General features: G+C 34.6%; 3 protein-coding genes across 3 annotated transcripts; all 3 read right to left on the minus strand.

Moving 5' to 3' along the window:
- Positions 1–4333: 4333 nt before the first annotated feature.
- LOC122274191 (esterase-like) lies at positions 4334–5307 on the minus strand. Its single transcript, XM_043083197.1, has 3 exons — positions 5129–5307; positions 4761–5027; positions 4334–4605 (listed from the first exon to the last, which is right to left on the minus strand). The coding sequence occupies exons 1-3, from the start codon at positions 5274–5276 to the stop codon at positions 4358–4360; spliced, it is 663 nt and encodes a 220-aa protein (XP_042939131.1). The 5' UTR covers positions 5277–5307; the 3' UTR covers positions 4334–4357.
- Positions 5308–12268: 6961 nt separating this feature from the next.
- On the minus strand, positions 12269–13648 carry LOC122317942. Its single transcript, XM_043135028.1, has 4 exons — positions 13430–13648; positions 13093–13280; positions 12887–12979; positions 12269–12795 (listed from the first exon to the last, which is right to left on the minus strand). Exons 1-4 carry the CDS (start codon positions 13554–13556, stop codon positions 12532–12534), a joined length of 672 nt encoding a protein of 223 aa, XP_042990962.1. The 5' UTR covers positions 13557–13648; the 3' UTR covers positions 12269–12531.
- Positions 13649–13687: 39 nt separating this feature from the next.
- Positions 13688–15463, minus strand: LOC122274567 (protein FAR1-RELATED SEQUENCE 5-like). The gene is made up of 2 exons (XM_043083594.1): positions 14812–15463; positions 13688–14481 (listed from the first exon to the last, which is right to left on the minus strand). Exons 1-2 carry the CDS (start codon positions 15461–15463, stop codon positions 13688–13690), a joined length of 1446 nt encoding a protein of 481 aa, XP_042939528.1.
- Positions 15464–15652: the final 189 nt, after the last annotated feature.

Below are 15652 nucleotides of genomic sequence, written 5' to 3' on the forward strand. Positions count from 1 at the left end.
AAGTTGTAAGCTTTCTCTTTGAGATGATATTATACAATTATTGAATCAAATATTATGATGCATCAAAAAGTGATATGATTCAAAATATTTGTATCTTTTCATGATTATCTTGATCATCTAAAATAAATTACGATAAGTCGAATGATTTTCATATGGACGTCCATAAAAGAACTAGAAGATTCTTTTACTATAAAGTCTTACCACCAGAAGTGGAAAGAAAAATTTGCCAGAAGCAAATAAGATGAAATAATTCGACGTTATCTTGATTATCATATGTGAACCAGAAGTTCAGATGATAATTAAATTATGGATGCAATAAGATAAAAATGTCTCATATTCTAGCTGCTAAAATCCCAGCGAGGATTGAAGTCCCTGAAAGACAATTAAGAAATTCAGCAGTCTAATGAACATAAGACATGTCTAAAGGCATGTGAGACTTATTGATACAAAAGATAGAGCATATCAAAAAGAGAAAGACACAAATAATTGGTGCTCCTGAAAAGGCCATACCTAGAAAACAAGCAATAAAGTCCATCCAGATTTTCTGTATAAAATTCTCCTATATAAACTCTTGAAGAGTACAAATCTCCTGAAGAGTGCCTCCTGAAGAGGTTTATCATGAAAATGTCTTCCCTTGAAGAGGGACAGGTACCTGAAAATAACGAGATCTCGTTACATTTCATGAATAATGGAGAAATTATGGATAGAAATAAAATCGTTGTCGACAACGTATTTCCATATGAGATGGCAATTGACATTACCAGAAGTAATGTAGCAAGTGAATCAAGAACCGTCGAAGAATACCGACGTAAAATATTGGCCAATATTTGAAAGAAACAATTCCTGCAGAATTGATTCACTAGTAAAATATGATGCATCGGGACTATAGTCCAAACACCTAAAGAGGTGATGCTTGTTGAATGTCAGTGGGTATTTATGGAAAGGAAATAAAAATGTGATATATAAATCACGAGTCAGTTTCTCAATTCCTGTAGAATTGATATGCAGAATTGATATCACTAAGTAAAATGTGATAAATATTGACTTGAAGTCCAAATACCTAAAGAGGTGATTTTTGTTAAATATCAGTGGATATTTATATACATGATATAAAAAGCCTGAAGCTTTTAATATAAAAATGTGATATAGAAATCACAAGTCAGTTTCTCGAAGAAACAATATTGATATGATTTTAAAATGGTTGAAATCATATTGAGATTTTTATTAGTTTGAAAGTTACTGAGAGTTTGGATATGCATGATTAACTGTATATTTATATGGATCATTGGATCATGATATATATATGAAAATCCCTGAATGATAGAAAATGTCTGAAACTTCTAATATGAATACATCTGGAAATATGTATTCTATCAAGTTTCAAAGATCATTATATGATCTAAAGCAATCCAAACGCAAATGAAAATAAGCTATTATTGCAGTTTATATATATGATTTAAATGTCATTGAGGCTCCAGAAGAGCTCATGAAACTGCACATATTTGAAATATAAATCTGAAACCCTTGCGGCTTCAAGGGGAAGATGGATGATGTTATTAGTCATGAAATACCATCTTTTAAATACAATTAGTATTTCAGATTCATATTATAGGTTTGATAAGAAGTGTGCATTATTAAAGAAGAAATAAAATGAAACACACAGAACATCTACCAGAAGATAGAAACACAAATATGAATATTTGTGAAATATTATTTTATTATCTTGAAGCAAGAATTACAGAAATTTAAGGCACTTTGCCTCATTCTTCAAATGCTCTTGTTCTTCAAGAATCTGCATGTCATCCCTATCTAAAGCTGTGGGCAATCGAAAATAAGATTTAAGCAAAGATTTTAAATTCTTATTCTCTTTCTTTATTGATTCTATCTTCATGTTGGACTCCAGAAGAAGTCGCTGAAGTATAGCAATATTCTCGTGGAGATTGTCAATTCCACAAGTTCTGGATTGCAGTCGCTGAGAAAATGCGACAATGGATGATGAGTATCGGGTACCGAGACTCACAAGCTCATAGATAGCTTCATTATCTGACCTATGAGTCAGATCATTACATTGCATGATAGCACCTGTGGTAGAAGCAGGAACAGCTGATGAACGAGGTGCAGAGTACCTCATATATTGGCCATGAGAAGATCGCTGAGCCATTGCAGAGTAAAAATGTAGAGAGAGATTGCAGGATAAGAATGCAGAAAGAGATTGCAGAGTAAAAATGCAGTATGATTACAGAAAAGTGAAGAAGATGAGATGCGAATGAAGATGAGCTGAATATCTCTTTTATAGAGAAAATTATGATACAGCATCTCTCGTGAAGCAAGAGAAAAGAGATGGAATATAGCTTCATAGCTCTGCGGCGCCTGACAGCTGCAGCACCTAACAGCACGCCTGACAGCTGCAGTACCTGAAAGCACGTCTGACACCTACAGAGGAGTTGAAAATCTGCGGTGCTTGTCTGGTCTTAAAAGGTTGGCCACCGTTTTTATTAAAAATGAGGTTAGCAGTTTAATGTTGATGAATTCTCCACTAACTGTGTTATTTACAAGAACTCCAGAAGAGTACAACTCCAGAAGAGTAGTGATTAGCAGAAAGATCCAGTTGTGATTATTTTATCAACATTGATAAAGTCCACAGTTAGTTGGATGTACAAATGCGAGTTATCTTTCAGATACACACAAGAAGATCATTGCAATTCATGAGAAGAAAGTTGAAATTGATATCAAGAAGGTACGGTCAAGTAAAAATCTGGCAGATTTATTCACTAAAGCATTACCAACTGCAACATTTAAGAAGATTATGCAGAACATTGGAATGCGGAGGTTTGAAGACCTGTTATCATCCACTTTTCAGGGGAAGTAATGTCTTGAAGACTTGTGCTGATTGTACTCTTTTTCCTTCGCTAAGGTTTTATCCCACTGGGTTTTCCTTTGCAAGGTTTTAATGAGGCAATCCTAAAGCACTCGGCGATACATATGAATAATGTACTCTTTTTCCTTCGCCATTGATTTTTTTCCACAAGGTTTTTCCTTGGCAAGGTTTTAACGAGGCATATTCTTTAAATATGGTTATCCAAAGGGGAAGTGTTATAAACTATCTTGAATTGTATGACCACATTTATCTAGTCGTCAAATGCATAGTGCATAGTGCTAGCATAGTGAGCTAGCATAGTCCCCTTTGTACGCCTATATATATCGTTGAATTCTTTAAGAAATATATGTTTGATAATAGATCAATAAGTTAACCTCTCTCGCTCTCTCTCAATCTCTTGAAATTCTCTTATTTTTCATTGAGTATATAACACATATCACATAATCAGCGGTAGGCTGTAGCTTCCAACAGTGACGGTAGCATTGTCCTTTGCCTTTTCTTTTTCATTGTGTCTTATTATTTTTTTATTGGTCATGGTAAGTGTTTGATTTTTCCTGCATGATCGGTCAGTCGTCTTCTATTTTAATATAAAATTATAAATTTGATATTCTCTTTATAATTTACAATGTGTATATATGACACTTACTTTTTTTCATGACAGTATTTTTAAAACTCAAAAATAAAAGATGCTCAATTTTTATAAAATTAAATTTATTTTTAATTAAATTATATAATTATGTCGGTTAATTTAATTTAATGTTTTTATATTATGCAAGAAAGTTATGTGCTGAAATTTTTAATCTAAATTCAAAGAGCAAATAAGAAAAAAAATAGTTGTGTAGTAAAATAATAATAAAGAAAGTGTAAAGATATCTCTACCTTGTTACCAAATGACAAAAATAAGTGTATCATGAGACCTACTAAAGAAGCGATAAGTTTTGCACATGAAATCTTGTAGGTAGGACCTATATCTATACATGATATATCTCTTCAGAATTTATTGTAGAGTTTAAAAGAATAAGAATTCTAAGTAATTACAAAAATTTAATAACACTAGGGGTGTTCAACCGGATCCGGATCTGGGTATCCGGCCATAACTGGATCCGGATCCGGATTTTAAAAACCGGGCGGTTATCCGCCCGGATTGACCCGGATTTCAATCCGAGCGGATAACCGGATCTAATCCGGATATCCGGTTATTTTGTAATTTTTGCCTTAAAACCTGGATATCCGGGTTATAACCGGGTCTAATCCGGGTTTTTTTTTTTTTTTTAGACTTTAAAACTCCAAAAAATATATATATAGCACTTTAAAAAAAAAAAATCTGATATATATAAATAAAAATGCAAATATAGATAATATTTTTGTTTACATCTCAATGCAAAACATAAATTTACAAAGAAAAAAATAAATAGTAATACATTACAACTAATTAAACTAATACAATCTATTATAAAGAACAAAATAAATAATAATACATTACAATTCTGCTACTATTTCAAAAAAAAAAAATACAATGCTCTTCACATCTTTGAATATGGAATTGAGGAAGCTGCACAAGGGAGTATAGTGAACTCCATCCCAGTTTACTCTGACCGAGGGGCGCTCACATAAACCAACAAACATTTGGCTTCCATTCACTGTCACTGTTCCTCCACACCCAACACTACTGCTGAAGTTGTACTTTCCTCCATAGCCACAACATGCAACGAGTGGAAGCTCAAATCCTGCACATTTCTCAACCCAAACATGAATATGATCATAAAAATAATAAACATTGAGAACAGAAATAACCATTCTTATATTACCAAAGCAAGATTTTAATTTGGGAAGTTAGAAATGACAAAAAGAAATAAACTTTTTGCAATATAATAAGGCTTACCGTATTTCTGTGGTTCTCTATAAAGGGAGTACTTGACAGAGTAGACATCTACGTATGTGATTGCAGCTGAAGGAAGATCGATCCTGAGTTGAACAATGGCCTCCTTCAACTGGTGATTGAAAGACTGAGCTACATCATTATAAGGATTTGCACAGCCATGACTGTCCCTTTGAGCTGATGGAAAAGTGGCCAAAATATAGGGAAGGCAACCAATTGGTCCAGTATTGTGGATCCAAAATGATCTAGCTCCCAACTTGTATATATTCTGCATCATCATCATTAATTTCACTTGATTATCATTAACAGAAAACAAAACAAGGTTACCTCTTTTTCTTCTTTTTTTTTTTTTTTGAGTCTTAATTTACCTTTAACATTAAGAGAGAACTTGTCAAGAATATCAGGGATAGAAGCATTGACTTCCTCTACAGTCATGTTACCAAAGAATCCCTCACCAAGATCATTCTGACCGATATCAAATGTGTATACAGCTTTAGGAAAATAATCCTTCATGGGCATCAAATGTGCATATATTCCTCCTACAAGAGAAACAAATTCCAAATTGAAAGCATAAAGGTAGTTGATGATACAGATGTTTTATAAGCACTCGATCTCAAAAAACCAATTACATTAAGGAACAAAACAAGTAGTGGGGTACCCAAAAACCAATCCGGGCGGATATCCCGGTTCCAAAGACTATGCCCTTGTCTCCATTAAGACAAGGGCATAGTCTTAATATATGAAAGTACTATCTATTGGTGTTAAGACATGTTAATAGTTATGCAATGCTTCAAGTTTAGTGTTGATCAGTGAGCTGAAAAATTATTATGGAAAATATATGAAAGAAACAAAGGAAGCTTTGTCGGAATGGCATTGTACAATATTCCAAAGTTTAACATCCAATCAAAAGCCTCTTCAAGCATCTTAAGAACAAATTACATTAATTTTCTTGTAAAACTTGGAGCATAGAAAAGTATAAAACATCCGACTAATTGGACCATATATTTAAGAAAAAACTTAATTGTGTCTTAAGCTCACTATATATATATATGTATGATAATCTTAAACATCAATCAAAGAATTTATAGTTCATGATCCAAAGCTTAGCTTAAAGAAAAGCTATAGTCCTTGATCACTCAACAGAGCCGAACCAATAAGCCCAATAACTACTAATTAATTACTAGCTAGAATCCTAAAACTATCATTTCATGAAATAAATTCCATGAATCATGGGTTGGTATGCCATGATCTGTGATGAAGAGCTGTCCTCTGGAAAAATTCATGGCTTGACAGGAATGATACTAGCATGAACTATGAGACATAGATTATTTCAAGAGAACACTGTCAAAAAACAGAGCAAACCCAGCAGAGGAAAATTTGCTATGCTGTTTTTAACCACCAAACCCAAATGCCAGTCACTAGCAAAAACAGAACAAGCGAAAGAGATATAAACATATAAATCTGTAAATGATTATAAACCCAACCCCAGAAAATCAAACCCAAACTAGACCAAGCGAAAATCAAATACAAACCCAGAAAAATCCAACCAAACCGAGAGAAAACCGAGAGAAAGACAGAGACAAAGAGACCAAAAGCATGAAAAATCGAAAGAGATATAAACATCAGTTTCACAAAATAATAAACCCAGAAAATCAAACACAAACCCAATAGACCAAGCGAAAATCAAATACAAACCAAGAGAAAGACAGAGAGAGAGAGAGAGAGAGATTAGCATACCGTCGGTTTCGAGACAGAGATAGATTCGCAATCGGATCGGCACGGCACGACTAGGGTTTCTCTTTCAGTTTGGAGACAAGAGACTGAGCTGAGAGGAAATTTCGTTCGGTTTTGGAGAGGAAATGTAAGAAATACGGTGTCGTTTGGCAAGAGGAAAAAAGAATCCGGATGTAATATCCGGTTACGGATTACCGGATTAAAAAACCGGATCCGTAACCGGATCCAGTTTTCTCTCAACCGCCCGGGTGTAATCCGGGCGGATAACCGCCCGGATTCACCCGGATCCGGATTTCCGGAAAAAATCCGGTCCGGATGCACACCCCTAAATAACACCATAAAAAAGTAGAGCCATACTATATAGTATATATTAAAGTATACAATTATATATTAACGAGAGTATTATTACTCCAGCTAACTAGGAATAATGATTACGTTTATGAGTTTCTTTCTAACAGATTTTCAAACGGATTTCTAGGATACTAAAACAAAAGTAAAGTGAAAAATGCTTGAAATCATAAGACATGCTACAAATTAAGTGCGTTGATTCTTCTTTAGAGCTAACAGTAAAGCTCAGTTAATTTATGATTGAGTTGAAGAGGATAAAATATCAAGGCCATGCTACCACTAGGAAATAAGAGAAAAGCAAGAAATGAAAGATATGGATGGAACAATAAGAAAGAACGTAAGAGGAAAAACATGAAAGAATGAGAGGCAAAGGAAATAAGTGAAAAGAAAAGGAAGATAAGATACGCAAAGCAAAGGTCCTCACCACGATCGAGGTGCACGCGAGAAGGGGGTTAGATAAAGAAGCAAGCAACCAAATGACTTCTTCTTCATCCTCTCGAAGGGGAGCTCTTGCGAGAGCGTATTCTCTAATAAATATATTTAAGATATCTATTGTACAGTAAAAAATGAGAAATTATGAGAGACTATAATCAAGTATATTATAATGCATTCCTTCTCCCTAAATGTTTGTAGACATAGATATTATGCAAAACCACATAAATTTTTATGTCTCAATCTCTTACAGTCCTTGCATCTGTTTTCTATACACCGCCATGGATGTATGTGTTGACATCGTATGACCATACCAGACCACTATCAGGAATAACATACCACACTGATTGAGACTCAAATTGTCATAGAGAGCTGTGAATGACTCTTTCTTCCCTTTCAATTTATTGTGCTATTTTTTATGTATCAACATTTGAAGTATTGATTTAAGATATTAGGAAGAAATTACTTTTCTTTTACTCTTTTTTTGCCCATCTTCTAGCAATCTCTTTTCTCATAAGAAAAGGGTAGAGGTCAAACTCATGTATTTTTAAAATATAGTCATTGAAAAAAAATCAGCCAAAAAATACGATATATTTGCTTCGCAAAAGTAAAAGGTAAAAAAAATATATATATAGAGAGGCAAACGAATAGCAATTTAGTGAATATGTATATCTTTATATATGAGAAATTATAGAAAAAATTAGATATTATTTTTTAAGCTGTTTTTTTAAATTATTTTTATGAATAAGAATATAGGGGCGTTGTTTTTCAATTTTGTATTTTTTTTAGTCATTTCTAATATTCCAAACTTTTGTCACTTCCAAGAATTTTTGCATTAACCCAAATGAACCAGGGTTCTCTCAATGACTTATATATTATACAAGAAATATAAATTACTTAAAAAATTATTTAAAAAGGAGTTTGATCTGACTATGTAAAAGAATATCTAAAATACAATTTGTTATAGTAATCCGCTACATTTAGTAAGTACTATTCATCTTGTAAATAATTTTCATTATTTATATTTCATTTACTATCTCATTTTCTATTAATTTGATTTTCACCATGTAAGTAAATTCTTTTTTTTTTTTTTTTTTTTTTTGTTGCTTATCATTTAAAACACATTTATTTCATTTTCTTCAAACAAATATATTGGAAATATTTTTTATCCAATTTTTTCATATTTTGATATTATTTTTATTTTTTATTTGGCTTATATGTTTTTCTTTTGTGTGTATGTAATTGAATTATAGTACATTGTATATAAAAATATATTGCAAATATAAAAAATATATAGATTTTACAAATTTATTGGCAAAAAGGAAATACTTAAAAAGAAAAAGATTAATTAAATAATACAAAAAAAATAAATAAATTGATATATGATATATTGTAAAAATTAGTATATAAATATAAAAAAAATGATATCAAATCAAAATGCTCTTAGTTTCGTGGGTTCTTATCATTTATCGTCTTTTTAGAACTTTTTTTTTTCTTTTTTGTGTCTCTCTGTCTTACCCTTATTCATTTTTCTTTTTTCTTTTTTTTTTTAATTTTTAATTTTTTTAATTGGTAGTAAGTTTTTGGCTTTTTCTTCCATTAAACTCGTGTTAGATTTAGATGAGTTTTTAATTCTTTCTATCTTATTATTATAATTTTTTTATAAAATATAATAACTAATTCTACTCATTGCATTTCTCTAATTTTAGTAAAAAAACAGTTGAGATGGTTTTATTTTACGTCATTTTATCTCATTTCAATATTTAAATTTTATTTAAAAATAAAATTTTTAATTTCAAATCAATTTTTTTAAATCTTAAAAAAAAATAATATTAAAAAAATTATATTTTAATAATATTTTAATTTAATTTTTTTTTATCTATTCTTAACATCTTATAAAAAATTTTAATTAAAATTATTTTACTATTATATAAAAAATATTTTATTAATATTTATAAATTTTTCATATAATCTATCTCAACTCTATAATATCTTTTAAAAAGATATATGTACAGATATGGCTCCTGCCCACAAGATTACATATTTGTCGTGATCCATTTGCAAACAGGCCGGTGGGTCTCACACTTATTTTTGTCCTCTGGTCACTGCTTTTTCCACCCTAACTTTTTTACTGGCTGTACCAAAGTATTCTTCCCAGAAGCAAGCACGTCCTTATGTCCCTTCACTTCCTCAGTTCCTCTCCCTCAGACGAAAAATGCTGAGTGCAGTCGCCTGGTGTAAACGGCGTGCAGTCGGCGCTGCTGACGTGGATAAATCAAAACTCACCGTTTAGATTGGAACTGGAACTCACCGTTTAGATTGGATAGATTGGAACCCTAAGTCTCTCTCTTTACTCTCTGCTTCTCCTCTCTCGATCCACTCTCGAGACCCTCGAAACCCTCTCTGGCTGGTATTGGAACCCCAAATCCAATCCCAAATCCATCCCAGCACCAGTTTCATCTTGCAATCCATCGAAACCTCCATCGAAACCCTCTCTCCCTCTCTGCGATTGGAACCCCAAATCCAATCCCAAATCCATTCAAGCACCAGTTTCATCTTGCAATCCATCGAAACCTCCATCGAAACCCTCTCTCCCTCTCTGCGATTGGAACCCCAAATCCATCTCAGAACCAGTTTCATCACGAGACCCTCGAAACCCTCTCTCCCTCTCTGCGATTGAAACCCCAAATCCATCTCAGAACCAGTTTCATCACGAGACCCTCGAAACCCTCTCTCCCTCTCTGTGATTGGAACCCCAAATCCTGTCGAACCAGTTAATGGTCGAGACCCTCTCGCCTTCTCTGCGATTGGAACCCTAGATGTAGAGAACCCTAGACTGCTTCTCCTCTCTCGAACCACTTTCGATTCCGTATCTCACTCTCTGCGATTGGTCTGATTCTCTCTCGATTCCTCCCTCAAAGGTTCGTCCGATTCATCCCGAGAATTCCGAACCCTAAATTTTTCCGCTACGTAATTTTTCAATTTTTTTTTTTGGTTGTCATTTTTTAGGCTGTCATTTATTTTTGTTGGTTGTCGAACGGGAATCTGTTGGTATGATGAACACTTCCCTCCCTCTCTACTTCTCGAGCGATTCACCCCTTAGAAGTGGAAAAACCCTAAATTCATTTCTCTGTTCGGTCTGAAACTATTAAGGTAAGATTTCTCTGTCCACTAGTTCATCATAATACTGTATGGGGGCTGTTTTTTTCCTGCGTATGATGACTCTTGTTCAGTTACTAGATCTATAATATTTACAAATTTCTGTTCATCTTGTGTTATTGAATTGCCCAGTAGATGCTTCGAATCTGATTTCTGTTTTTAGTTTGTGAATTTTAGTTTATGTGCTCTGTTATGTGGTCTATTGTGACACTTTGGTTAAGTTGGTGGGTAATTGGTATGTGGTGCATTGTCGAACTGGCTGAAGTGTATGGGTTTATGAGCACATTGAATCTTGGTGTAATAGATGCTCAATGTTATATATTATTTGCTGTTTAGGATGGAAATATCAGTTACTATATATCTTCATTGCAGGATAATATGCCATATCCTCCCGTGTAAAATTATCACCCAAGTGCAAAATGTTATATAAATATTTTTGTTAGACAATTTATCTCTTTGCAAAATATTATGCCATACCTCCCGTGTATATTTCTTCTCCCATGCATATATACACTGTTTAATATATACTCTTGACTGGTGGCTGTTTTTACTTCAATATTATGATAGAGAATGAGTTCTGCTTCTCATTCCGGGTCAAGCTTGGAGAGACCACTTTGCTATTGTGGCTCCCAAGCGAAACTACGGATTTCTGGAAAAGCAAAATCTTTTGGTAGAAGATTTTTCAATTGTCCAAACTATAAGATGAATAAACAATGTGGCTTTTTTGAGTGGATTGATCTTCAAAGTGAGCAAAACACTTGCTGTAAGATGACGTTGGAGTTAGCTGAACGGAGGCACGAAAGGGTACTTCATGAGCGGCTGTGCACGGAGGAAGCCAAATTTACCGCATTGGAGAAGAAGTACAAGGGAGCGTTGAAAGTATTAAAAGTCTCATGGTTTTTTTTTGTACTAGTTTGTGCTGTATTTATTTCGTATCGAAGTGGTTGTAATGTCTATCGGCCAATGCTTCAGTCATGTAACTCAACCCCTTTTGATGCTCATGACACTTTGATCAGTGGATGTAATAGATGTGTCATATGCAATTTTGTATATCCTGGGACAGTTAAGATGTATTTAAAATTTCTATTGTCTTTTTCCTGGGACTTTTGTATGTATTTAAAATTTCTTTACAAATTTCATGGGACTTTTGTAACACTTTGAAATTTCAGGTGAATTTTCTGGTACTTTAACGAGTTTGATCCTCTGTATATAGACCACTTGTGCTTATAGTTTGATGTATGAGGGAAATTATTACCATTTCTTTATGTGGTTCCAGTATATTAAGGTATGATTATTTGGGCTTCTGTTAAGCATATTGCTTGTACAATACAAATTTGGCAGTGTATTATTGGATACCAGCTTTTTGCCACCAATTGAATACTTAGTAGTCAATTTTTGCATCAGACAGAAGATTACAATAAACTACAATGCTACACGTTACCACATCATTGCACATTAACTCGTATAGATGTGTCATAGACACAAAATATGTAAGCCAAAAAGCTTGAAACGGATACCAGCATCAGGTCTTATAAGACAAATCCTCATACAATATGGTCTTTCACCACAATAAATACACCAACATCACCTAACAAACATCACCTAACAAATAACATCAATTGCACGCACACCTGTTGTGCTTACCAATTGGTCCATAGTTTCCCCAAGTCAAAACCCGTGCCGTAACAATCCCAATAACCTCACATCACATGACCTGTTAATAAATCAATGCTTATATTATGTATGCCATCAATTAAAATCCGTTTTGAGGGAAACACAAATTCTCCTGTAATCTATATATATATATATATATATCTGAATCTTACATCATACATTTTTCAGCCACTTCCTCCTTTTATCCACTTAAATTCTCAGAGAGAATATACAAAATAGGATCTCATCTACAAATAACTGGCAAGCTGCCCAAATAATTCAGAGGGAAAAGCAAAATAGACCACATCATGTGGTGTACAAAAAATGCATCAGCCTCCTCCTTGTAAATACACCAAGTCACATGAAATATACAAACGCATTACATCCATGCGTTTGACCCATCTCCACCCAGGCCGCTTTGGTTGTGTGTCATCCAATCATAAAAAATCTATTTCCATCCAAATAAACAAATCTTGATCAAATAATAAATAATATTACTAAAATGGCCTAGATAAGTGAGAGATCTTACACTTTCTTGACTACCAACCATATGATGAACACTTTCTTGACTACCAACCATAGGATGAACACTTTCTTGACTACCAACCATATGATGAACACTTCCTTGACTACCAACCATAGGAGGATTACTTCCTTGACTACCAAAATACCACGACTGAACACTTTGCGTGGTCCCACTACTGTCCATAACCTGTTAATAAATACAGGTTATTAAAACACATTACAAATATAGACCTCCTTCAAAAAATATGCCAATCGTACAAACTATCCAAACATGATACCGTAAATTGTCCGTGGTTGGAATATGCATCTGCTTCTGATGGCCCAAATAAACTCCGTTTTGTGCCCATAGGTACTGTATCTCCTTCATCTCGCTAAAAGTGAAGTAAATAGTTATAACTCGTCATAAGGAATATATCCAAACTTTATCATAATGACACACTACGAAAATATTTATGTTTTTATTATCCCCTACTAAAACATGAACCTGTTTGCGTTTTTGAACCACTTGTGCTTTCTTCTGTTTGGCTTTAACCTTCCGCATTTCTGTCTCCATCCTGGATGCTCGTCTAAGAGACGGAGGTCTTCCTTTTCCTCTGACAACAAGTGGACTCTTGACTTGTTGTGAGCTACCAACTACAGCCCCATCTAGTATTGTAACCCCAGGTTCCGAAACTTTGCATTGCAAAAATATAATAAAAGATCATTTCCAATGTCAATCCAAAATAAATAGCAAATGTAAACCCAAAATTGTAAATACACATTTCAATATACAAAATAAAAAAATTTTCACAAAAATAAATTTCAATTGGTGGTCTTCAAACCTGTTTGGCCGCTAGATAAGGGTCGTTGGTTCTGACGATATAATCCAGTCATCTCTTGTATCTTCTTCTTTGCATCGTCAAAGTCCTTCTCAGATTCAACCGCATAATCTATCATCTCATAACACATATTCAGAAGAATGGATTGTCTATTACCATTTGGCCTTTCATCCCCGGCATCGTAGCTAGATCGGATTAAAGTGTATCTTCTCTTGATGTCCTTCCGCCATCGGTCTAAAATGTACCGATCTGGCAACAATTTTATACCGTTTGATTTGAATATAGACAAAATATGCCTACACAGTATCCCCTCATCTGAAATAAACCACATGAACACTTTGCATTACAGTCATCGACATTAAAATCCACAAAATATGTAACCTGTTTTGTGAACTCCTGAATACGAACTTCATCTTCTACCAAATAAGTCTTCATTACACCATCCATTGTCTGTAAAGTTGGATCCAAATCAAGCACACCGATTACTTGCTGTTGAACTTCCTTAAATTTTGCATTCGTGTACAACAATTGAAATTTCTTTTCAATTGGCGATCTAGATACGCAGGGAATGGTGCCACTAAAGGAAAGAAACTCTGCTTGATTTTCATTCTCAATTTTCCTTTTTAGTGCATTGTCGAACTGGTCGACAAACTCTTTCAGATTTGTTTTTGAATGGACATAACCATCAAAGAAAGCATTCATACTCTCGCTACGCTGAGTGGTACTCATTCCCGCCCAAAAGTGCTCTTTTAGAAAAACCGGTACCCAATGCGCACGCTCCAAATATAAACTTTTCAACCACACATTCTCATGTAAGTCGTATGTATTAATAAACACGGCCCAACATTTTTCAAACTCCTTAATAGTTTGTGTGTCGTATACACATTTCATCAACTCAGTTTTCAACCCGCTTTTATATGCAGCATATGCCCCAAGCTTCTCAGGTGCCTTCTTCAGTATATGCCATAGGCAAAATCTATGTCGCGTTTCCGGGAAAACAATAGCAATTGCATTTTTCATTGCTCTGTCTTGATCAGTAATTATCGCCTTTGGAGCTACTCCGTCCATACATTGCAACCAGGTTTGGAATAGCCATGTAAAGGTCTCCGTGTCCTCATTGGAAATCAACCCAGCCCCCAAAAGAATCGACTGCCCGTGGTGGTTTACACCAACAAATGGTGCAAAGGGCATCCCATACCTATTAGTCAGGTATGTGGTGTCGAATGTCACGACATCACCAAAATACTTATAGGCTGCCCGACTACGTGGATCTGCCCAAAAAACATTTTTTAACCTCCCGTCATCGTCTAAATCCATCAATGCAAAAAATCCGTTATTCTTGTACTGCATCCTTAAAAAATAATCACGAAGTGCTCCAGCACCACCTGCACCAAGTCGTAGATGACGGGCTTTGTCGATGTAATTGCGACAATCCTTTTCCAGAAATGGCAGGTTCTCAAAGCCACCTGCACCAACTACAAGAGATCCGTAACTCTTGTTCAATCGGATACCCGCTAAGTCATTGGTGTCAAGGACTCTTTTAACTGTCTCACTCACTTCTCTGTTACATCGGTAGAAGCGAGATTTCTGTGGGCTGGTAACATGATTATGTGAATTATTGACTGTTGTCAACTGCATCTTTCCATCGACTCTCAAGGCATTTATCCTTGCCTTGCAATCTGTCTTTCCCGTCGGACGTGGGTTGGCAACATTGGATGTCTTAACCCGTGCCTTCCCTCCCCGTGCACAACCAAGAGTAACATATCTGACACTTTGATCCTCTGACCTCTCACTCCTTTGTGTCATCACCCCAAAACCGCATTGCTTAGCGTACTGCTTATAATACCTAAACAAATCTTCAAACGAATTGAACTCCATGCCCGACTTTGGCTCCTCAATCATATCATCACCTTTCGACGATGGCACTACGTGTGATGTACCTGGAGTGCAATCGTCGATTTCCCGTTCACCTGGACTGCCATCTTCAGTTTCCCGTTCTTCTGGTCTATCCAATGCATGTTCTTCAAACTCTCCCATGCCCTGTAAAAGTTGTTCACTTTTATCTCCAAATGTTGAAAAAACACTTGGTAATGGCATACTAAATTAAAAAAACCAAAATTGACCATAACAAAATAATAAATACCTGGTATCATTTTATGGCACTACCAAATAAAAAAATTTTTTTTTATCTAAGCTTCACCACAGTAGAAACTCCTTAAAATATTA

The sequence above is a fragment of the Carya illinoinensis genome, chromosome 8 (assembly GCF_018687715.1).
Source record: "Carya illinoinensis cultivar Pawnee chromosome 8, C.illinoinensisPawnee_v1, whole genome shotgun sequence".
Classification (NCBI taxonomy): domain Eukaryota; kingdom Viridiplantae; phylum Streptophyta; class Magnoliopsida; order Fagales; family Juglandaceae; genus Carya; species Carya illinoinensis.